The sequence below is a fragment of the Gorilla gorilla genome, chromosome 1, assembly GCF_029281585.2.
Source record: "Gorilla gorilla gorilla isolate KB3781 chromosome 1, NHGRI_mGorGor1-v2.1_pri, whole genome shotgun sequence".
NCBI classification, from domain to species: Eukaryota; Metazoa; Chordata; class Mammalia; order Primates; family Hominidae; genus Gorilla; species Gorilla gorilla.
This window is the reverse complement of record NC_073224.2, coordinates 188046933-188070505: the sequence shown is the minus strand read 5'-3', so window position 1 is coordinate 188070505 and position 23573 is coordinate 188046933. Positions and strand designations below refer to the sequence as shown.

The 23573-nt window shown below is 44.5% G+C and overlaps 1 protein-coding gene across 1 annotated transcript in view; it reads right to left on the bottom strand.

Annotated features, from left to right (window-relative positions):
* Window positions 1–1084: 1084 nt before the first annotated feature.
* The window catches only part of RAB3B (RAB3B, member RAS oncogene family), an 82595-nt gene continuing 60106 nt past the window's right edge, over window positions 1085–23573 (bottom strand). The window contains exon 5 of the mRNA XM_019018484.4: window positions 1085–12908. Coding sequence (XP_018874029.1) covers window positions 12721–12908 — 188 coding nt within the window. The 3' untranslated portion in view covers window positions 1085–12720. The remainder of the gene's footprint in view (window positions 12909–23573) is intronic.

Here is a 23573-nt window from a genome sequence, read left to right as displayed (position 1 = left end):
AAGGGAAGGAAGGAAGGAAGGAAGGAATTCCAATCTCTGAATGCATCTCTGACACCTCCATTATCTCTGCTCTGTGCTTCCAAAGCTCTGTGTCCTCCCTGGCCCACCAGGGTCTCCATGCCTGAGTCCTGGCAGATGAGTAGGAGTTAACTAGGCTAAGAAAGGGGAAAGGTTTCCTAGCACATCATGGTGGAGATGGGTGTAAAATTGGACTGAATATCCTGCCTACTTAGACTAATTAAACTTTTTGAGGAGAGGTGGGGGTAGGGAACAGGTTCTGCCCCTTCCTGGGGCCGCGAGTTCTGTCTACATTTGGTTTCATTTTCCTGTGGGCTCTCTACTTTCCAGCTCAGCAGCCTTGTTCCCACGTGCCATCCAGCAGTGTATCTTAAATCTCTGCTATGAGCTAACACTGAGCTAAGCTGCTGGGAGGCACACATTGCCCCTTGTTATTCTCTGCAACCTCTACACCACCTAGCACAGAGCCACAGCCCAGCAGGTCTCCAGAAGTGCACGCTAATAGGCATTCCCTGACCTCTTGCAATGTCAGTCCTTCCTTCACCATGAAGCCTTCCCTGACTGTTGTAGTCCATCCTGATCTCCCCCTTTCCTGAGTCCATCATGAGCTATTGCATCATATTGTGTCTTTTGTTGCACTGGTGCTGGACCTGTTTCCCAGTTCCTCTTAAAGATTTCTGAATGCAAGAATCTCTACCCAAAGTTCTTTTTTTTTTTTTTTTTTTTTTGAGACAGAGTATCACTCTGTCACCCAGGCTGGAGTGCAGTGGAGCGATCTTGGCTCACTGCAACCTCTGCCTCCTGGGTTCAAGCAATTCTCCTGCCTCTGCCTCCCCAGTAGCTGGGATTACAGGTGCCCACCACCACATCTGGCTAATTTTTGTATTTTTAGTAGAGATGGGATTTTGCCATGTTGGCCAGACTGGTCTTGAACTCCTGACTTCAAGTGATCCACTTGCCTTGGCCTCCCAAAGTGCTGGGATTACAGGCATGAGCCACTGCGCCCAGCCTCCTCTGCCCAAAGTTCTTAGCACAAACTCAGGAAAGAGTCACTCTACAAATGATACACAATTCAGAAGAACTTTAATGCATATACCATCATTGCCACTATAATAGAGATAGAAGATACATTAGGAAAATTCAGTTTGTATCAATAAAACAGATCAACACAGAACAAGGAAACACCATAGATATTTGTAAATGAGATCTTCTCTTTTGCTACTGTGTATATATATTCCTTCATATTTATACAAACTCACAACACATGACATTTCATATTTCATATGCCACTGAGAAGAGGTGTCAGTATACATAACATAGGAAGAAGAAAAAAGCATGAGAACATCTGCTTAGTTAGAATCTGATGAGGAGAGACATGAGAGCTATTGTTCCTCTCTCTGCTCAGGCCTATCGAGAGGCAACTCCAGTTTTTGCTAATTGTTCCTCCTGAGGAATTCTGCTCATACTGCTATGGTACATCTCCTAGGTTGGCATGAGACCAGCCTGGTCCCCAGTTGAATAAATTAGAAAGAGCAGTTGGGGGAATTGAATATGATATGCAAATTACATAAGGTGACATCTTTCTGTGTGGCCACAGAGATAGATCATCTGCCCCTGGCTCCTTGATCTGAGGGAAGCCTCTGCTGCTCAACCTGCTCCAGGGTTTAATTTTGTTGGGGTTGTGGGGCTGACAACAATGTGTTCCTTTCCTTCCTTCTCTCCCACAAGCAGAGGAAGTCATACGTAGACAAAACAGAGGTTTAGGTTTTCTCTTCAGCAGGCTTCCTCTTGTTCCCCTCTATCACCCCCAGATAGGTGAAGTTCAGAATTAAGACTGCCCACTGCGGGGGGTACAGACCCTCCCCTGTTCTGAGACTAACCCTGCCATTTACTGCCTTCTCTATGTAGTCTTGGATAGGTTGCTTCACTGACGCAGGCCTCAGCTTTCCTCATCTGTACTGGAAATAATAAAACCCACATCACAGTGTTGTGTCAAAGATCATCAGGGCATGGATGGGAAAGTGCTTTGGGAACTGTAAAGTGCCTAACACATGACCGATGATTTTTGTTATAATATTTGAATCATGGTGCATACAAACTCTCCTGCCTGCTCCTCCTGGGCCCCAGCACCAGCCCCATCACAGCTCACTGCTCTGTTCATCCAGGCCCAGCATGTAGTGGCTGATTCTTCTTGGCTGCTTTTAGCCTCCAGAAGTTTCTCTGAAGCCAACCAAACCTCTAGGTGTAAGGCATGCTGGCCCTGGTATTTCTAGATGAGGTTAGGTTCCTGGGACAGGAATGTGTATTGAGGTGGAGGGAAGGAGCTGAAAGAAGGAGGGGATCCTTGGAAAGGGCTCTGAGAGGGGTGTATTCAGTTTCATTCTGAGACGAATACCATCTACCCCCCTAGACTCTCACAGTGGCTCCACCTTAAATGTCCACAGCATTTCACTTTCTAAAATGTACTTTTATTTGACTCTCATTACTATTTTGTGAAGTAGGGAAGATTGTCAGCCTCATTAGGTGAAAATATGTTGGTTCAAGATCACACAGTTAGTATGCTGCAAAGTCAGGACTCAAACCCAGGTCTCTGGAATCCTGGTTTTCTAAATGTCAGAGGGCACCTCTAACAAAGGCTCTGGAGCACTCTAAACTCTCATTCTGGGCTCATTCCTCACTCCTGGAGGCTGATTTCTGGGGGAAGGAGGAATTGCATGAGGTACCTTTCTGTCAGATGACTGGTGGCAGACCCTACTTTAACCCAGCCCAACAAGGTCATGCTACAGAGCTGCTCATGGCATTTTCCTGGACTCTCCTCCCTTGGTCCTGACTGGATTCTGCTACCCTGATCCACTTAGTAAGTCCAGGCTCCATCTCCTACTTACACAATGCCCCTTCTCTTGCTCCTTTGCTCATGGTGTTTACACTGGCTTTCTCCAGTCTCTGGTTCTCAGTCCCCTTACAAAGATCCTGGATTAGATTTGCCTGCCTAGCTCTGCCTGATTGGGATTACACATTGTGTAGTGCCAACATCACACGTTCGGCATCTACGGTGTGTGCACGGCACTGCACTAAGGGTTTTACACCCATTCTCCATTTAATCCTTTCAACAGCCTCGTGAAGTAGATAGTATTACTTCATTTACATATGAAGTAACTGAGGCTCACTGAGGCTCCGGGAGTCATCTTCCCAAAGTCACAAAACTAGTTAGTGATGAAGACCCAAGAACTGAACCCAGGTCTGTCAGACTGTAAGCCCTGTAGGCTTACCTACTCTGCCTTATGACCTTCTGAAACCTCATCCTGTGGTCTGATGCTTACAGGGGTTGGAAGATAGTTTACTACATGAAATCCTTTAGTTTCCAGGCTTTTAGCTGCATGGCAGAGTTTGTCCTGAGAAAGATCTTGCCCAGCTCAGCCTGGCACACACTGGTCCATAAATTAAGTCCTCCTTGAGGTGGAATGCATTTCTGGCACATAAACATGGCTGCCTGGTGTCTCTTTTCAAACAAATGGGACTGTGCTCTATTCTCAACAAGTGTCAGAGATTCTTGTTTCTCTTCCTCTTGTTACTCTTTAGGAACCTCCAGCCTAGAATAGTCAGGCATGGACCATCCAGACACAAATTGCTAAGATGCTTTCTGGCAGCCTCAGAAACCAGGACCATATGCCTGGCTAAGTGATGAGGGGGTCACACAGCCTTGGCTCTTTTCACTGTACCCGAAAAGAAAGGAAGCTTTAGTAATGAAAGGATTGCTGCCAAAATCCTGTTTCCCCCTTGCAGATCTTACAGAAAACAGCCACAGAATCCCAAGGCATCAGCACCAAGAGAGCCTGTAGAAACTATCTGGTCTAAGCTCCTGAAGCCCAGAGATAAGAATGACTTAACCCAAGCTGCACAGCCTCTTAACAGTCCACTGTTAACCCCAGAAAGAGATGCATTTGAATCTGAAAGGAGACAGGAATCCTAATCCTACTGCTCAGGGACTTGCTGACTTACTTTGCTGTCTATTAGCCTTTCTGTGACATGATTTTCTACCAAGCAAAGTCTTTTATTCAAGTCTCCCAGAGATTTCCTATTTAAGCGTTTGCTATTTGGCCACTTAAAAAGACAGAAGAGAAGTAAACAGAAGCATATACCACACAACTCAGTCCAGTCAGTAGTTGACTCTCAAGACGGCAGATGTCACTGAGATGGCTGAGAAATAGGAATGGATGTGGAGAAAGGAGTGGCAGTGGAGTTAGCTGTTTTGTCGACCTGCTGGATACCTGGGAAGCCAGACTCTGTGTGGACAGTGATCCCTAGTCATAGGAAACTTTGCCTGTGCTGTCATCAGTGTCCATGGAGAACTGCTTCTCACCTTGAGAAATCCCTCTTCTTCGTTCCTTCAGGTACAAGAAGAGAGGATGGAGACGAGGGTAGGCTTCTTTTCCAGATTATACATTCTGGATCAGAAAGTCTATATCAGTGGGATTTTCTGAAAGACCCAGTTTTTTTTTGTTTTTTTGTTTTTGTTTGTTTGTTTTAGAATTTCTGTGCTTTGGAGCTAGAAGGATATATAAATGAGAAAACTGAGAACAAAAGAAGAGACAATATATTTTTGGTTGCAAGGGATAAGAACCTAACTCCAACAAGCAAAGCAAAGGGGGGTTTTATTAGAAAGATACGCTGAGCTTTCTATCAGAATCAAAGGAAGAGGTGATCAGCCAAGCCTCCAAACCAGAATCAGGGTCTAGAAAACCAGAGACCACACTCTTTCTCACCTTATGTCTCTGCTGCCCTCTGCCTAATGGCCTTGTTTTTGCTTACTATAGACTAGAATTTACACAGGGATGGAGAATAAGCCATCACAGCTTTAGACCTCATATCTTCAAATATTTGCCACTCAAATGGAAAAAGAATAGGTCCAGCTTTTTATAAAAATCTTAGGGAAGGATTCTGACGGGCCCTGCTTGATCACATGCTCCGTTTATTGACAGTCTTCACTAGAATCACCTGGTTTGGGTTAGGGAGTAGTAGTACTACTAAAGAAGAGATTACTATTTCTGGAAGAAACAAGGAGAGAGGTGACAGCTGCTTATTACAGGAAATGATTTACCAGAGATCCTATAGCAAGTTAGGAGCGGACTCAGAGCCAGAAACAGAATCAATAAAGTAGGTATTAATAATAATGGAAGTCTCTGAATTCTCTTCATTTCTTTCCTTTTCTTCTTTTTTTTCTTTCTTTCTTTTTTTTTTTTTTTTTTTAAGAGGGGGACAGGGTCTTGCTCTGTCACCCAGGCTGGAGTGGCACAGTGTACAATCATGGCTATGGCTCACTGTATTCTTGACCTCCAGGGCTCAATCGATCCTCCTACCTCAGCCTCCCAAGTAGCTGGGACTATAGGTGCAGGCTACCATGCCCAGTTAATCTTTTGTATTTTTTGTAGAGACAGGGTTTCACCATCTTGCCAAGGTTTGGATTGTTTTCGTGTGAAGTAAACCTCAGTGTTACTGAGCCGTTCATTTATTTAGATTTTTAAGAGATTGCCATTGAGGCTGGATGCGGTGGCTCATAAGTACAATCCTAGTGACTCAGGAGGCCAAGGCAAGAGGATCGCTTGAGGCCAGAATTTGAAACCAGCTTGGGCAACATAGCAAGACCCTGTCTCTATTAAAAAAAAAAAATATATATATATATATATATATATATATAAATATAAATAAATAATGTTACTCCTGTGAGACAGAATGGACTAGAGTGGAGTAATTATGTAAGTAGGGAAATGTTAGGAACTCTGTGGTAGCTCTCTAGGGCAGAAAACAATGGTGGCCTGGACCAAGGTCATGCCAATGAAAATGGAGAAAAATGATCAGATTTGAGATATATTTAGAAGTAAAACCCTAGGATCTGCTGCTAGATTAGACAAGGAGGCTGAGAAAAAGAGAAAAATCAAAGAATTAAGGATGAGTTTTCTGTGAAGACTGGGGTTCAAACAAGTTTGGGGGCAGAATCAAGAGTTTCAATTTGGACATGTTAAGTCTGAGACATGAAAATGTCCAGTAGGCACTTAGGTACACATGTTATTATCAAAGACTTGGCATCTAAAGCCTCAGGACTAGATGAGTACATCAAGGAAGGAAGTACAGTTAGAACAGAAGGTCCAAATGTTCTTGGAGCCATCTTTTCTATATATACTGAATTTTTCTGCTGGGCTTCTGGCCAGGAACATCAGGTAGGAATTACAACCATTATCAACGGTGAATCCTGTGAAATGAGAAGTCAGATTCATCCCTCGGGGATAGCTAAGAGGTATCCAAATGGACTGTTTAACAAGCATCAAAACTTCTTCATCTAGAGTGTCTTGATTCCTCCAAAGTAAATCCTTTGGATCACTATTAAACAAATGATAAGACTGCCCTGCCCTATACAATTTTGCCACTTGTCTTTGGTGATATCATCGGAGCCATGTTTTAAGACCCCAGGACATCTACCAGACTTAGTTTCAGAGGACTGAGGGTGCTTCCTGTGGTAGATTGAAAAATTGGTCACCATATTTTGTAGCTCCTCCCATAAAGAGATGGCATCTATTTCCCCCTCCCTTTTTTTTTTTTTTGAGACTGAGTCTGGCTCTATCGCCCAGGCGGAAGTGCAGTGGTGCAATTTAGGCTCATAGCAACCTCCTCCTCCTGGGTTCAAGCAATTCTTGTGCTTCAGCCTCCCAAATAGCTGGGATTACAGATGCCTGCCACTGTACCCAGCTAACTTTTGTATTTTTAGTAGAGATGGGTTTTCACCATGTTGGCCAGGCTGGTCTGGAACTCCTGACCTCAAATGATCCGCATGCCTTGGCCTCCCAAAGTGCTGGGATTACAGGTGTGAGCCACTGAGCCCAGCCCTATTTCTCCATTTCTTAAAACTGGACTTGGCCATGGAACTTGTGTTCATCAGTGAGACATTGGCAAATGTGATGGAAACAGAGCTTGAAAAGTGCTTCTGTGTTGGATCTTGCCCTCTCTTGCTTCGAGGAAACTCCTGCTACCATATGGACAAATCTGGGTGGCCTTATGGAGGATGACACCACAGGGAGAAAGGCCTCAACAGCCCCAGTCATCTCAGCTGGGACCCCAGACATGTGGATGTAGCTATCCTAGACCATCCTGCCTCAGCCAGAAGAACCACCCAGCCAACCCACAGAATCATAAGAAATGATACATGTTTGTTGTTTTAAGCCTGTAAGTTTTGGAGTGGTTGGTTACGTCCTTCAGAAAACAACAATGAACTCCTAGCCAGGCAGTCTAACAATGTTTCACAGGTAGAGATATTCTTTCTCCTATCCTCACTCTTCTTGGGGCATTTGCATTTGATCAGTCATCAAAGGTTAGTACTAAAAGATGAAAGCTTAGTTGAGGAATGTAAAGCAATGGCCAGTGGGTAGCAGATATTTGCGAGCAGTAGACTCTTCCAAGAGCCCCTGAAACAGTTTCTCAAAGGTGATTCCAGTTTCCCAGTTGAGTGTTCTCACAGCATCATGTGCCTTTCCTTTAGAGTACTTTGTAATTATATTTGGGTGATGATTTGACAATGTCTAGACTAAATCATGAAGCTATACGTTTCATGAAAGCAAGAACTGTGTCTAATTTGCCACTACTTGTATCCTGGCACATAATATATATTCATTTGTTGAGAAAATAAATGAATAAATAAATTTGAATTTTGTCTACTTCATATAATGGATCAGGACCTTAAAAAACCATCATTTAACAGTATTTCTATCTCACGGACTAGTGTTTTGCATTTACTTCCAGCCACAGGATGCTACTTGATTCCCCAACTATGGCAGGTAATTGGGTGTAGGCTTGGGGCAGGGAATCTGAAATCAATGAGATCCTTGGACACTGATTATTGTAGTTCTTTCCCCTTCCCCCAAACTGTTGGCAAACAAAGTCAAACAAACATTCCTCAGGATACTCCAGAAAACTCGATATCCAAGCAAGGAGCTTAGTGGCCAGCAGGAGCAGGTGATATGAGTTGGGGAGTCAGGTCTGGAGAATGGTCTTATTCTGTGGATGTTATAAGGCTTCGGTCACCAGGCAATTGTGGTTATTTAATTAACTGAAGTTATTTAACTCTAAGAATCCTTGGGAGCCTGGTACTACCAGAGGGTATATCCCATCTACCCTTCTAAGACAATCTGAAGAAAAAAATTTGAAAGAGCATGAGTCAGACAGAGGAGGGTTCAAATGATGCTAGTGGGTGACTTGAGCGTGTTAACTTTTCCAGGGCTGTTTCCTTGACTGCCAAATTGGGATAATAATATTTTAGAAACAGCATCTCCATTAGATCATAGGACCTTGCAGGCAGGGATCATTTTTTTTTCATCTGTATTTATCTAGTGCTTAATAATGCTAGGCCCTAGTCGATAGTCAAATAGCTAAGTGTCTTCTTAGAGGTGATCCAGGACCTAGTCCTGGCTCCATCACTGTGATACTCTCAGAATAATTAGGAGATTTCCTTCCATTCTTTGGATGTCAACCTTCCCTTCTATAAAATAGGAGCCTGGAACAGATCTTCTCTAAGCTCCTTTCCAGATCTGATAATCGATGAGTCTGTGACCATTCAGTACACTCTACTCCACTGCTGCTCCTAGAAGTTAATAATGCTATAGACTGAGGAGACAATGAGTCACGAATCACTTTGTATTTACAGATACACATGGATTTAAAATAGATGTAAATAAACACAATACTATATCGCACTTTTGGCCACTTTTGCCTCTTTAGAAGTCAAGAGGTTTTTTTTTGTTGTTGTTGTTTGTTTGCTTGTTTTGTTTTGAGATGGAGTCTCGCTCTGTCACCCAGGCTGAAGTGCAGTGGCACGATCTCGGCTCACTGCAACCTCTGCCTCCCAGGTTCAAGCGATTCTCTGCCTCAGCCTCCTGAGTAGGGATTTCAGGTGCCCACCACCACGCCTGGCTAATGTTTACATTTTTAGTAGAGATGGGGTTTCACCATGTTGCCCAGGCTGGTCTTGAACTCCTGACCTCAGGTGATCTGCCCACCTCGGCCTCCCAAAGTGCTGGGATTACAGGCATGAGCTGCTGCGCCCAGCCAGAAGTCAAGAGTTTTTAAATATTTTATTTGGATTGTTGAGGAAGATTAAATCCAGGACAAGTTGCCACTAACACGTATTACACAGCTTGAACCTTGGTGGCTAATTGCGCTATTACTGTGATTGATGAACACTATGCTGCAATCAGCTGGAAGCTGCTGCCTTTCATTTGACAGAAATGAGGTCACAGAGCAGGGCTGGGGAGCTGCCATCTCACAAGCAGGTCTGGTTGTCTGTTGCCCAGTAGACAAGCTTGCCACTATAACATTTAACTCTTGATTCCATCTATTGTGAAGATGCTTATTCCCTTGAACTGGCTCCTGAGTTTTACAGAATTTGACAGTTTTAAAGAAAACAATTTCATCTTTGCCTGGATATTCAGTAGGAGAGAAAAGATTATTGGATATAGATACTAAAATATCCAGGCGTCATGAGGACCTTGGTCTGAAATCCTAGTACTAGAGTAGGTGAGTGTTAATGACCAGAAAAAAATAGTAATTATCCATGACACTGTATACAACGTTACAGTGTAAAAATCACACCCAGAACCACTGCCCTCTGAAGCAACTGTATTATACCCATGGTCAGAAAAGTTAATCAAGTCATTCTTCACAAATGCCCCATTGCTGGAGCATAGAGGCTGTTCAAAGTGGAGCATGGAGGCTCCTGCTGATTGGGAGCCTGATAAGTGTTGCCTGGCAGAGGCAGATACAGGGAAAGCCAGCACTTGGGACTGGGAAGCACTGGGCATTTTCTACCCAGGCCCATGGGATCTGTTGCCTCAGAGACTGACTCGCCTTTCCTGAGCATTAGACATCCATCACCTGGGATTAGTCTGAGTAGTTGAGCAATTTGTTAACAGATTAGAGATATACATCTTTTCTCCAGTGGACTTGGAATCTGATGGCCCTGGAATTGAATCCTGATGTGGCTTTAACACTCTCTTGGTATGTGATCCAAGTCTCGTAATCTCTCTGGATCATAGTTTGTCTATAAAAGATGCGGCCCAGAATGTGGTTAAGAGCACAGACCTTGGAGCCTACTGCCTGGATGTGAACTCCAGCTCTACCACTTACTTATTATGTGACTTTAGAGGTCCAGCTAGAACCTCTTTGTACCTTTGTTTCCTCATCTTCAAATGAGGTTCACTACAGTGCCTCCCTCACAAGATGTTGGGAAGATAAATGGGTTAATGCACGTAAAATGCTTGGAACAATGTCTAGTACAGAGTAAGCATGACATCAGAGTCGGCCGAGACAACTCTTGGATGCCAATCCTGATCTCTCAGGTTTGTTTGGTGGATCAACTGAAATGGTGAAGGTGAAAAAAAAAGAGACACCGAGTTATTAGTGCCAAAAGAGACCTTAAAGATCATCCAGATAAGCTCCCTCATTTTATAAGTAGGAAATCAAGACTCATAAATGGAAAGTAACTGGCCCAGAGTCACAGTTGATTTAATGACAGAGTCCAGGTCTCCTGATTCCAAGTCCAAAGCTCTGCTCTCTGCATTGCATCAAAGAAAGCAACATCTTTGTAGAGCTGACTCCTTTAAAAGAAAAAAGAGAGAGAGAGAAAGAGAGAGAGAGAGACAGGGTCTTACTCTGTCACCCAGACTGGAATGCAGTGGCATAATTACAGCTCACTGCAACCTCAAATTCCTGGGCTCAAGCAATCCTCCTGCCTCAGCCTCCCAAGTAGCTGGGACTACAGGCATGCACCATCACATCTGGCTAATTTTTTTTTTTGTAGGGATAGAATTTGACCACATTGCCCAGGCTGGTCTCAAACTCCTGGCCTCAAGTGTTCCTCCTGCCTTGGCTTTCCAAAGTGCTGGAATTACAGGTGTGAGCCACAGCTGGATGGTCCTTTTATTTAGTCATTGGACTGGTTGCTAGTTAATGTACTTTTCTAGGACAATGAGCCTCATTTGAAATGAAAAGAAAACTGGGGAGAGACTCCTCCTGCCCGCTGACTTTTGAGGTGGCTGAGGATTCAGGCCATGATAGAGAAGAAAGGTTTTCTGGAATCATTGCCAGTTCCATGTCGTTATTTCAGCCAAAACCAAATATGTCCCTGTGGCCAAGCAAGCTAGAATAATGAGCTAATTTATTCTGGTCTCTGAGTTTCTTTTATTTTTTTCCTCAGGTGTTTAATTAAGGGGCTTCCACCAGAAGTGGTTTCCCACACTCTCTGGTAGAAACTAAGGTTTCACTCCCAGGAGAAAGGGGTTGGGATCGGGATCTCTGAGTTCAATTTTCTCAATTTTTTCAGAGTCATGCCACCTTAAGATTTATTTTGCTTTGAATCATACTTCTCAGTTAGACTGCTCAAGAGCAGTTAAAAGATGGATTGGAGGAAAAGGGCAGGACAGGGAGAAGACCCTATGAAGAACAGCAGATGGAATTATAGAGGTATTTGACCTAGAGAAAGGCAAGTCCCAGGAGTCATGATTCCTGTTCTCAAATAGTCTGAAGATGTCACAGGGCAGAGGGAGCACAGACTGTGAAGTCTCTGACAGCAGAGCTGGTACCAACAGGGAGGGAAGAAGAATAATTTCCAGGAGGCAGATTTGAGCTTGAAGCAAGGAAAACTTTCTATGAGAGTTGACAAAGAGGGTGTGGAAAATGAGCTCCTGTCCCTGCCTAGAAGGTGTGCTTTAAAAGAAAGAGATTTGATTGTTAGGCTTGACAGTCACTTGTCAGAAAAAGGAAGGTTGGAACTGACTAGTCAGACTAGGTAAATTTGGGAATCCCGTCAAATCTAAAATCCTCAGGTTCTAGGAGTCTAAGAACCAATAACCAATTTCACTAAGTTCCCATAGTTAAGAACCAACTGGAAAGCAGCAAAATCAGAAACTCATGATCTGTTTCTTGATCTTGCCTGTTTCTCTTTTTCTCTGTTTGTCTTTCTTGAGCATACCTACTTGCTCTTTCATATAGCAGGAACCTCTGACATTTTGTAGGGGATAATCCTTTTCTCTTAAGTGTGTTTCTGACTCAGCCTTTGCTCCTTCAGCAACATTAGAGAGTCTGAGCTCTCTGAAGATTAGCTCTTCCTGTCACCACAGCAACTGCCCAGGCCCTGTGGGCATCCGTGGTAACAGGCGCAGGGCTTTGAGAGCCCAAGCTTGACTTGTAGTGAGAGAAAGCCCCGCAGGGAGCCCGATAGGAAACAAGCACGTTGTGCTTTGAGAAGTTGTCTTTAATAGGATTAGCTATGCAGGCGAGCCTCACTTTACGCAATTGGCATGCCCCTGAAGAATGTGTGCGTGTCAAATTTTGGTAAATGGAGGAAATCTCATTTTAAAGGCAGAAAAGAGACTGTTCTCTAAGTCCCTGTAGTGAATCCCCTTCGTAAAACAGAGTCTTCTTTTGTAAAGTGATTCTGCACCCGTGTAGTGACCTGTTCTGTTAGTCTAGTGCTGAGTATCTATTACTGGGACCATCTGCAGAGAACCCCAGGGGCAGGCAAAGAATAGCAGCAACTCATCTTGCTCTGAGTGTGGGCAGTGTGTAACAGGGAGAGTGGGCTGAGAGTGGACAGTGTGTAACAGGGAGAAGCAGACTGGGTGTGGGGCCACAATGAGGGGAGGTCAGGAAGGTGGGCCTTGCCTAGCATGAGCAGTTCTGCTGCAGCAGCGGTGGAGTGTCCGAGAGACGTGTGTTCTTGGAGGAGCCCAGCATCGACGGGTCTGTGTCCAGCGAATCAGACATCTTGTCGCAAATGGCATCCACCAGGCGCTCAAAGGCCTGCCTTACACTGATGTTCTCCTTTGCACTGGCTTCAAAGAAATCAAACCCTGGAAAGAGGAGAGATACAGATAAGGACTTTTCCCATCCCTTCTGCTGGAACCCTTCTGTGCCCTCAGCCCAAGCACTCTGGATTAGTATGTCCAGTGCTCAGCAGTGAAGCAAAGAGGCTAAATTCCACAGACATGGGATTCTGCTTCAAGGAGATGGTACAGGGCAGGAGTTTCCTGCACTGGTCTTTCAGTCAGACTGATCCTAGCTCTACCACCGCCCAGCTGTTTAATTCTGGGCTGAGTCATTTATTCTCTTTACAAATCAATTTCCTGGTTTGTAAAAAGGGATAATTTTACCTACTTCATAGAGTTATTTCAAGGATCAGGCAAGACAATGTATGTGAAATGTATAACCCTGTGCGTGACACAGAGGGGGTCATTAGTGTTTGCTGACAGAGCAAATGCATAAATGTGTGCCCACAGCACTTTACAGTTTCCAAAGCACTTATCACATAGATTATTTTATTTGATCTTCATGTTGCCCCTGAGGAAGGAGTCTCAGTCAGATCCTCTCCACTTCACTAATACAAACACCGGCTTACAGAAGTAAGCTAGCTTGCCCAAGATAAGGAAAAGCACCAGTATGAGAAGCCCAGGTTTTGGACTTTTTCGCAGGGATTTTCCTCCTCTTTCCCCTGCCTCTCATTCCCCCTAGGCTGGCCAGCTCTAGTCTGGGCTCTAGGAGGCACCTCAAGATTCACAATGAATAAGTCTTCTTTGCCCTTTCCACCCATAGCCACACTGGTTTATTTCCACTCAGTGGGGTTCCTCCTCTCTGAATTCCACTAAAACGATCCAATAGATCTCATCCTCCCTCCAAAAACCCAACAAAAGGCCCAGGGAAAACTACATCTGAGGTATGCAACATTCTTGTCTATTTTGTATCTTGAGACCCTTAGCGTCACTTTCTGTGATGAAAAAAACTTGGTTGTCCCAAGAGACACAGCAAAGGCCCTCCTGATTCCAAAAGGCTGCTTTCCACCCAAGGAATCTTGGTCAGCTTGGTGGCAGCCCTTAGAAGCAAAAGTGGCCCTCTCCATCAGTCCCCAGCCCTCTCCCACTTCTGTTGTCTGTCTGCCTTCCTCTTTCCCTTCTTTTGGAGCCTTTCCCCTGTGTCCCTTGCATTTTCTCCTTGGGATTCCTAATATCTTTGGGGCAACTACTACATGCCAGACACTATGCTAGGAGCTTTACTGCTATCATCTTCTTTAATCCTCACAATAACCAGTTGGGTAAATAACATCATCTCCAATTTATAAATGAGAATATGAGAGACTGCATAACTCACACAAAGTCATGTGGCTGTATTAGCGGAAACTGGATTTATACCTGGGTTTGGCTGTCTCCAAAGTCCACACACAGCTCTGCCTCTCATTTCTTCCCCCTTTTCTCTTTCACTTTGCATTTTTTTTTCCTGATTACACCTTTTTCTTCCTTTACAAGTCTCTTTGGCCTCCTCTGCTTTAATCCGACTAACAGCATCTGAGTCTGGGCAAGTCACTTCACCTCCCTGCTCACTTAACCTCTCCAATTCTCAGACTCCCTGTTGTCAAATAAGACAAACAACAGTGTCTTCCTACCAAGAACAGGTGGGAGGAGTGTGTGAGATGATGAATACATTGCTGTAAAAAAGTGGCCTGTTATAAAGACAGTTTCCTTCTGTTCTTTCAACTTGTTCCTCCCACCTCCTCTCCATCTTTCTCCCTCTTTTATCATCTTCTCTAACAAAGGAGGGATCTCTTTCCCCCCTCCCTCTTTCTCCCTATTATTCCACCATCCATAGAGAGGGCTGAAGCCCCCCAGGTATAAACAAGGCCTTTCTTTTCCCAGACTTTTGGCTGGAAGGCACATGCCATTCCTGCCAGCCCACCTCCAGCTGACAGCCTCTCCTGTGGCCCATTTCCTGACCTGAGAAAGACAAGCAGCAGAAGTGCCTGCTAATTGTGGACATGTGATGAAGAAGGAGGCAGCTGCTGGCTCATTATCCTCAGGCCATAGAAACCCAGTCAGCTTCAGAGACCCTCCAGCATATCGTTTTTCCTTAATGAACATCACAAAAATGGACTCCCCAGTCTTTGACTGCCTTATCACAAGTGGCAGTGTTTGGGGAGGTGCGGGGAGTGTATTGCTTATTTAGGAAAGAGGCAGACCAGTAACTAAGTAAATAGGTTTTCAGCTCAGATGAAGATGAGGACACAGTTCAAGGCCAGGGGCACAAATCCCTTGTGAGGAAGTGGCACTGAGGGGAGGACATGCCACATTGTACAGAGGGCAGCTACTAGCTGTGTGATCTTGGACAAGTTGCCTAATTGCTCCCAGTCTCTGTTTCCTCATCTATAGAATGAGGTGAATACTACCTACCCCATAGGATAGTAATGAAAATTAAATCCATGAAAGTATATGATGTGATTGGCATGTGAATACATGGCAATTCTCTTTCCTATATGTTCCTGGCCCACCTTACTCCCAGCTTCCTTGCACCTCTACTGTCTCCAGGGCCTTTGGGGAAATCTCTTTGGGGAAATCTCTTTGTCTTCATCACTTAGGGTCAATCAATAAGCCAGGTCTTTTTTTTTTTTATTTCATTTTTATTTATTTATTTTTTGAGAGACAGAGTCTTGCTCTGTCGCCCAGGCTGGAGTGCAGTGGCACAATCTCGGCTCACTGCAACCTCTGCCTCCCGGGTCCAAGCGATTTTCCTGCCTCAGCCTCCTGAGTAGCTGGGATTACAGGTACCCACCACCACACCCGGCTAATTTTTGTATTTGCAGTAGAGACAGGGTTTCACCATGTTGGCCAGGCTAGTCTGGAACTCCCAACCTCAGGTGATCTGCCCGCCTCGGTCTCCCAAAGTGCTGGGATTACAGGCATGAGCCACAGTGACTGGCCCACCAAGTCTTTATTGAGCATTGACCTTGTGCCATGTCTTGTGTTGACTGTTAGAGATACAGATACAGGGAGATCAATTATAGTTGTAGAAAAGACATGCTAATAAAGGCATCAGTCTCTCCCATCTGCAGTTCACATTAACAGTTCACAAATACAAAAACAACCATGTGAGTCGGGTGGGGCAAGGCAAGAGTTAGCACTTGTAATTTGCAGACAGGAAAACTGAGACTCAGAGATGGGCCAGGGGTCTATCCCTTATGCCTCCTTGTCTCACTCTCAGTTGGAACAGCAACAGAACAAGCTGTAACACTCTAACCCAGGTAGAGGAAACCAGAGGCCATGCAGGGATGCAGGAGAGGGAGAGGCTGGCAGGGAAGGAGAGGAGGAGGAAGCTTCTTGAAGTTAGTGAGGATGTGAGCCTTTAAAGTCAGAACTCAGGCCGGGTGTGGTGGCTCACTCCTGTAATCCCTGCAGTTTGGGAGGCCGAGGTGGGTGGATCACCTGAGGTCAGGAGTTAGAGACCAGCCTGGCCAACATGGTGAAACCCCATCTCTACTAAAAATACAAAAATTAACCGGGTGTGGTGGCACTGCCTGTAATCCCAGCTACTCGGGAGGCTGAGGCAGAAGAATTGCTTGAACCTGGGAGGCGGATGTTGCAGTGAGCTGAGATTGCGCCACTGCACTCCTGCCTGGGCGACAGAGTGAGACTCTGCCTCAAAAAAAAAAAAAAAAAGAAAGTCAGAACTGAGCAAAACTGGCTAGGTGCCAGTGGCTCAAGCCTGGAATCCCAGTGCTTTGGGGGTGCCAAGGCAGGAAGGTTGCTTAAGGCCAGGTGTTCGAGACCATAAATAAATAAATGAATACACAAATAAATTACATTAAAAATAATTAAACAAAACTCTTCACCTAACTTCTTCTCATTCTTCAGGACTCAGCTTACATATGGTATCTTCATTCTCCTCTGTGCTTCCTCCTGCCATAGCACTTTTTACCCTGCATGGCAGAAGTCCATATAGACAGGGAGCTCCCCAAACAGGAACTATGTCATTCTGAGCCCCAGCACCACCTGGAAGAGCAGGTGCTTAGTGAATGTTCGTGGAATGAATAGTTGAATTAAGGAGGTGGGAATGAGCAAGGAGGGTGTGGTTGAGGGGATACGGATAGTGTGGGTCATGAAAGCTCAGCTCAATGAGCACGGTAGACCCTGTGCTGGGCACTGGGGACAGCAAGGTGAATCAGACACAGCCCTTACCTTTGAGGAGCCTCTAGTGTGTTATGGAAGATAGACACATTGACAATATTACAGGGCAATAAGTGTTGGAATGGAGGGAAGCCAGGGGATTGTCAGGGCACAAAGAAAGCATCTAACCAAGCCTGGAGACCAGGGAAGGTTTCTTGGAGAAGCTGATGCTTAAGCAGATATCAGCTAGACAAAGACATGTCACTGTGAGTGTATGTGTGAGCACAGGCATGTCTAGCATAGCACAACAGGCAGGGGAGACAGCATGAATAGAGCACAGATAAGGGGGAAAAATCAGCCTTGGTCTATGCCAAAAGGGCCATAGCAGTTTGTTATCCTTAGAGCAGAAAACCCTAAGTGGTGAGAGTTGAGTCAGCAGGGAGCCAAACAGGGGGAGCTCTTGTGTCATGCCAAAGAGATGTCTTTACTGTCATCTCAAAGGTACCTGGAATGTGAGAACTGTGACTCAAGTTACCAACTCATGGGTCTAGCCAGCTCAAGGGCCTCTTTTGCTTAGCAGAATAACCCCAAATGCACCCCACCCAATTACTGTCAGATTCCTGAAATATTCTTCATTAGTAGGTCCATATGGTAACCTTTTCTTCAGGTTCATTAATGAGGACTTTTAGGAGCTGAGAATCTAGTGAGGCCAGGAAGATGACAACCAATTAACCAGACTAGCCCCCAGTCCTTTTCTTCTCCTAATTGGCTTCAGAACAATGACAGTTCTGCTGTTTTTAATGGGGCTCAATTCTTAACTGAATCTGAGATGTTCCTCCACCCCCCAAAAATGATCACGTTTATCTACTGTCTAAAGGCAGCTGTCACAGACCCATAGACTGCATCCACACTGCCTGCTTCTGAATACGACCTCAGAATTCTATTCAGAAACTTGCAACCAGCTAAACTCACCTCTCCTCATCCCAACACTGCTCCAGAACATGTGTCCTCCACGGTTCAGATCCCTTCTCCATCCTGCTCTGACACCACCTCATCTCTGTCATTTATCAACCTTCAACTCACATCCTCTGGTCACTGATGATTTGGGCTCAGTGGGACTCACTGTCTTCCTTTCTACTCAAGGCTTGTTTTCATTCTCTGGAACTTTGAGTGTCATGTGCACAATCCATCCGGCACCTTGGATGGACCTTCTCTTCCATTTTGCTTCAGCTATTCACCTGTCCCTATAACTTGAGCTATTTTGACTTGGATTTGTGTCACTGGAATTGAAAGAGGTCTGATCAATTCAATATCCAGCCTCACTGGCTGAACACCCAAGACCTGGCATGGCCTGGTCTCTACTCCCCCAGCTTCATCTTCCTGGCTCACACTATGCTCCAGAAACATCAGTGCTTCCTCATTTTGTGCCATTGCTCATGTTATTAATCTCTAGCTACTACTCCTAATCATCTTCATTATTCATCTGTGGAATTACTGATCCCGGAGAAGCTTCACTTTTTCTTCCCCACAACACCTCTACCACTCAGAACATATAATGTCTCTCTCCCCTGTACTCTCATGGCACTTTGTGTGATTGTTTCAGTCAGATTCCAACCAGAAAAATGGGAACTATTCTTTAAACCAGAAGGAATTGCTTATATAGGTGATGGAAGAACTAAGAAGCTAAACAGAATATTGAGGAAACCCAGAGATTATCAAAAGCAAAAAATACTAGTATTAGAGCTAAAAGAAGCTGGAACCATGAGAGCAGGAGTCACAGTAGAGGAGCAGCCCCTGCTGGGGGGCCAGCTGAGGCAGGGGGAAAATACCTGGATTTCTCCCTTTGCTGCATCTCCAGTCACCTGCCAATATCTTCCTTTGGCTAGTCCCAGCCAGAAGCTACTATCACAGGAGGCTGGGAAACATAGCCTGCAAAGGTCAAACCCTCAGAAGGGGTTGCAGGAAAAACAACAGGAGAGGGTGAAAAATAATAGCAAGTAGGATGAGGACTGGCATAGCCATCGACCCAAAGAAGGTTATAATTATCTGTTTACAATTTTGTTTCCCTAGTCAGTGTGCATCTTGAGGGAAGGGAACCCATTCACCTCTGTGTCCCCAGAGTCCATGATGTGTTCAGTGACTGTGAACTGCCCTGCCTGCAGGAGATTTTATACCTCCACATTACCACTAGCTTGCAGTGCCTCCTTGTGGGAAGAATACGTCTCCCCACTCCATCGACATCAAGTTTGATTATGTGACTTGCTTTGGCCAATGGATGTGGGCAGAAGTGATGTGATCCAAGTCCCAAGGAAGCTTTAAGAGGCTTTGTGTGGTTTAGCCATTCCAAACGGACCCCAGAGTAAGAAAATGCATGGAACAGAGTTGCAGCTGACTTGTAGCTGGTATGTAATGAGTGAGAAAGAAACCCTTATTCTCCTGACTCAGGTTGTGTGTTACCACAGCATAATCTAAAGAAATCTCACCAACATTGTGGCTGAGGGTGGAAATGTGGAGAGAAACTATGACAGGCTTTTGGGAAAACACCATTGGATGATATGAGAACATTAGGATTTTGAGTCAAAGTCTGAGTTTGAGTACGGGGCCTGCCATCTACTACTTACATGGCTTAGAAAAGTTACATAATCTTAGAGTGGGAAAATAAAGACACAGAAGTGTGGCACAGCTCATTGTGTGCAAGAAAATGCAAGTGGTCTGGACTCAGCTTCTTCATCAAGAAAATCACTGGTTTACTGTGCTGGTGATAATATACTATGTACTATACAGCGATACAGATACTGTATTACAATAGCTGATGATAATGCAGCCTTCTGTGCTAGAAGTGACAACAAAGGTCACAAGAGGATTTTCGTGAAAGCATATTGTGAATTTTAAGTCACTGTTAGTTATTATCAATGCCAACTAGGCCTTTCTTTCTCTGCAACCAGACTCAATGACACAAGGTTCCTTGGTTCATCTCAATCTAGAAAACACACACACACACACACACACACACACACACAGATTTATTGAGCACCTAAAATAAGCAAGGCAGTGTATGAGAGTCTGTGGGGTCTGAGTCATGAATGCGGAATTGGGTAAATTGAAATCACAGAATCAAAGTGGGATAGGGCCAAACAGATCTTCCTACTCAACTAATCCAAACTGCATGTTTTACAGATAGGTAAATGCAGAGACCCAGAGACAGCAAATGCAATGCTCAAAGTCACATAGTAAAGTAGTAGCAGAAGCAGGATAAAACTCTGAATCTCCTAATTCCTAGTCTGGGCGTGCTTTTCCCACTACACTATGCTGGTATGTGTGTGTTTCAAAACTACATTTTGGGCTGGGCATGGTGGCTCAAGCCTGTAATCCCAGCACTTTGGGAGACCAAAGCTGGCAGATCACTTGAGCCCAGGAGTTTGAGACCAGCCTGGCCACACAGTGAAACCCCGTCTCTACCAAAAAAGCAAGCAAACAAACAAAAAACATAAAAGTTAGCTGGGCATGGTGGTGCACGCCTGTAATCCCAGCTATTTGGGATCAGGAGACTGAGGCAGGAAGATTGCTTGAGTCCAGTAGGTGAAGGTTGCAGTGAGCCAAGATTGTGTCACTGCACTCCAGCCTGGATGACAGAGCAAGATCTTGTCTCAAAACAAAATAAAACAAAAAACTACATTGTGGATGGTCTCTCCTTCCTTTGTAGGCAGAAGCATATTTCCCTTTTACTAGCCTCCCTGGGTTCTGGTCAGATCTCCAGTCAGATCCAGGAAAGGGACAAGAAGCCCCTTTCCGAGGAGCACATGGAGGCAGAACCCTAAAAGGTCATGCTTCCTGAAATAAAAGTCCCTAAAATTCCTCTACTGTTCCAAACACCCACCTGCCTCAGCATCTATATGATCTCAACCAAGTCCCAGGAACTTTGAGAATATGGAAGGCCAATCACAACACACAGCTTTTTTTTTTTCTTTTTTTAGACGGAGTTTTGCTCTTGTTGCCCAGGCTGGAGTGCAATGGCGCGATCTCTGCTCACCGCAACCTCCGCCTCCCCGGTTCAAGCAATTCTCCTGCCTCAGCCTCTCGAGTAGCTGGGATTACAGGCATGCACCACCACGCCTGGCTAATTTTTGTATTTTTAGTAGAGATGAGGTTTCTCCATGTTGGTCAGGCTGGTCTTGAACTCCCGACCTCAGGTGATCCACCTGCCTCAGCCTCCCAAAGTGCTGGGATTACAGGCGTGAGCCACCAAGCCCAGCCTCACAGCTTTAATAAACACGAATTGTTGGCCATATCAATAGTCTTGACTGACAGAGCTGAGAAAAGCTACAAGAAAGGGAATCCTGAGGAGGGATCCCATAAAGCAGAGAATGGCATTACTGCACTGGCAAAGATACCACCGAAACTGACTTAATACCTGAGACAGCAGAGGGGTAGTCACTGGGTGAGGGTGAGGAAGGCTGAACATCCCCCTTCACTGTTCCCAGATCTGATCATATCCTTGCAAAATTCTTAACGTGGTCTACAAGATCCTGCATCATCTGATCTCTCCCCATCTGTCCATCCTCATCTCATGCTACTCTCCCTTGATTATTTAGTCCCTGTGCCATGGCCTTCTTTCAATTTCATGAATATTTCATGCTTTAACCCACATTGGGACTATTCTGGATGTGGAACATGCCCCTCCCTACACTCTGCTCTTTGCCGGGCTAGCCTTTTCTCATCCTTTTGTTCTCACCTTAAGTGTTACTTTCTCAGAAAACCTTAACTCTCCAGCCTAAAATTAGGTTTCTCTCTTGCACTTCTTCATAGCACCTGTGGTGGACTTATGTTAACTTCTATCTGCCCCCTTCATTCCCTCCTTTAGGAAACCACCATTTTAAACAGTTATATTGGGACTATGTTGCCATACTTGCCTCCCCCAGCCACTGGGATGGGCACATGACTCACAGGTGACCAATCATAGTATTCCCTGGGATTGATTCATAGTGGTTGGGAGAGAGAAGGTCTCTTTTTGCAGGAATTGGGAAGCCATGAATCTGCCATCATCCCTCTAACTCCCCATGCAGAGATTCTGGCTATAGAAAGAGGCTGAGGGGATAAGTAAAGCTGAGAAATGGAGAGTGCAATTGAGCCCTGGGTCTTGTGGACTTCCCAGTTACAGGAGCTAATACATTCTCTCTCTCTCTCTCTTTTTTTTTTTTTCTTTTTTGAGATGGAGTCTTGCTCTGTCACCCAGGCTGGAGTGCAGTGGGGCAATCTCAGCTCACTGTAACCTCTGCCTCTTGGATTCAAAGGATTCTCCTGCTTCAGCCTCCCGAGTAGCTGGGACTACATGCTCAGCTAATTTTTGTATTTTTAGTAGAGATGAGGTTTCACCATGTTGACCAGGTTGGTATCAAACCAGGCTGACCTCAAGTGATCCACCCACCTCAGCCTCCCAAAGTGCTGGGATTACAAGCATGAGCCACTGCGCCCAGCCAATTCTATTTTTTTTATTAAAGCTAGTTTGATTTGCAATTTTATCACTTGCAATAACAAGAGTCCCAACTCAAGTAGAACTTATCATAATTTTAACAGCTGTATTGAGCCATAATTCACATACCATACAATTCACCCATTTATTTGCACAATTTTTAATTAATATTTGTGTAAGTATTTATTTAATGTCTCTTTCCCCATTAGTTCCATGACAGTAAGGATTGCAGCTGTTTATTCATCATTCATTATATCCTAAGTGCCAGGGCAGAACTTGGCTCAGCGTGCTCAATAAATGTTTTTCACTGAATAAGTAAAATGTATTAATGAATATCTACCCTATGCTGGGTCCTTAGGATAATGAAACAAATCAGACACAATCCATGCAGTAGAAGCCTAGGAGGAGAGATAAACACGTAAATAGGCAAGTTCTGGTGATCAACAGCAGAAAGCTCAGGGAGTCGAGTTAGGCAGAGATGGGTTACCTTGACCTGCCCAAACCTAACCAATTCATTAAGGTCTTCTTCAAGTGCCTTCCTAAAAACATGGCGCTAAGATTTAATCTCAGGTGTTCTATCTGTGTTCCTAAATAAATTTGATAGGTTTATACTGAGTCCACCACTTGCTAATGGTATAGCTTGAGCAAGTTATTTAACCTCTCTGAACCTCATTTTTGAGAGTATTGGACATGCTCTATAGTACCTAGCTTGAAGGTTTATAAAGAGACTTAAATGAGATAATTAATGCTAAACATTTCACATAGTGCCTTGTTCAATATATATCAGCTATGATTACCACATTTGCTGTGTAGTAAAGTTAAGTGGTTAGGAGCACAGGCTCTGGGAGCCAGACTACCACCTGAGTTGAAATACTGGTTCTACCCTCTTACTAGCTGTGTGACTTTGGCAAGTTACTCAACTTCTCTGTGCCTCACTTTTCTCATCTGTTAAAAAAAACACACACACACAAAATGTGGAGATAAGGAAAGAACATATCTTGGAGGGTTTTAGAGGGATTAAATTAGATGCGCAATACTTTGAAACACTTAGAATAAATAGTGCCTGACACATGGTAAGCACCTAATAAATGTTTAACCAATTCACCTTTAAAAAATCTTAG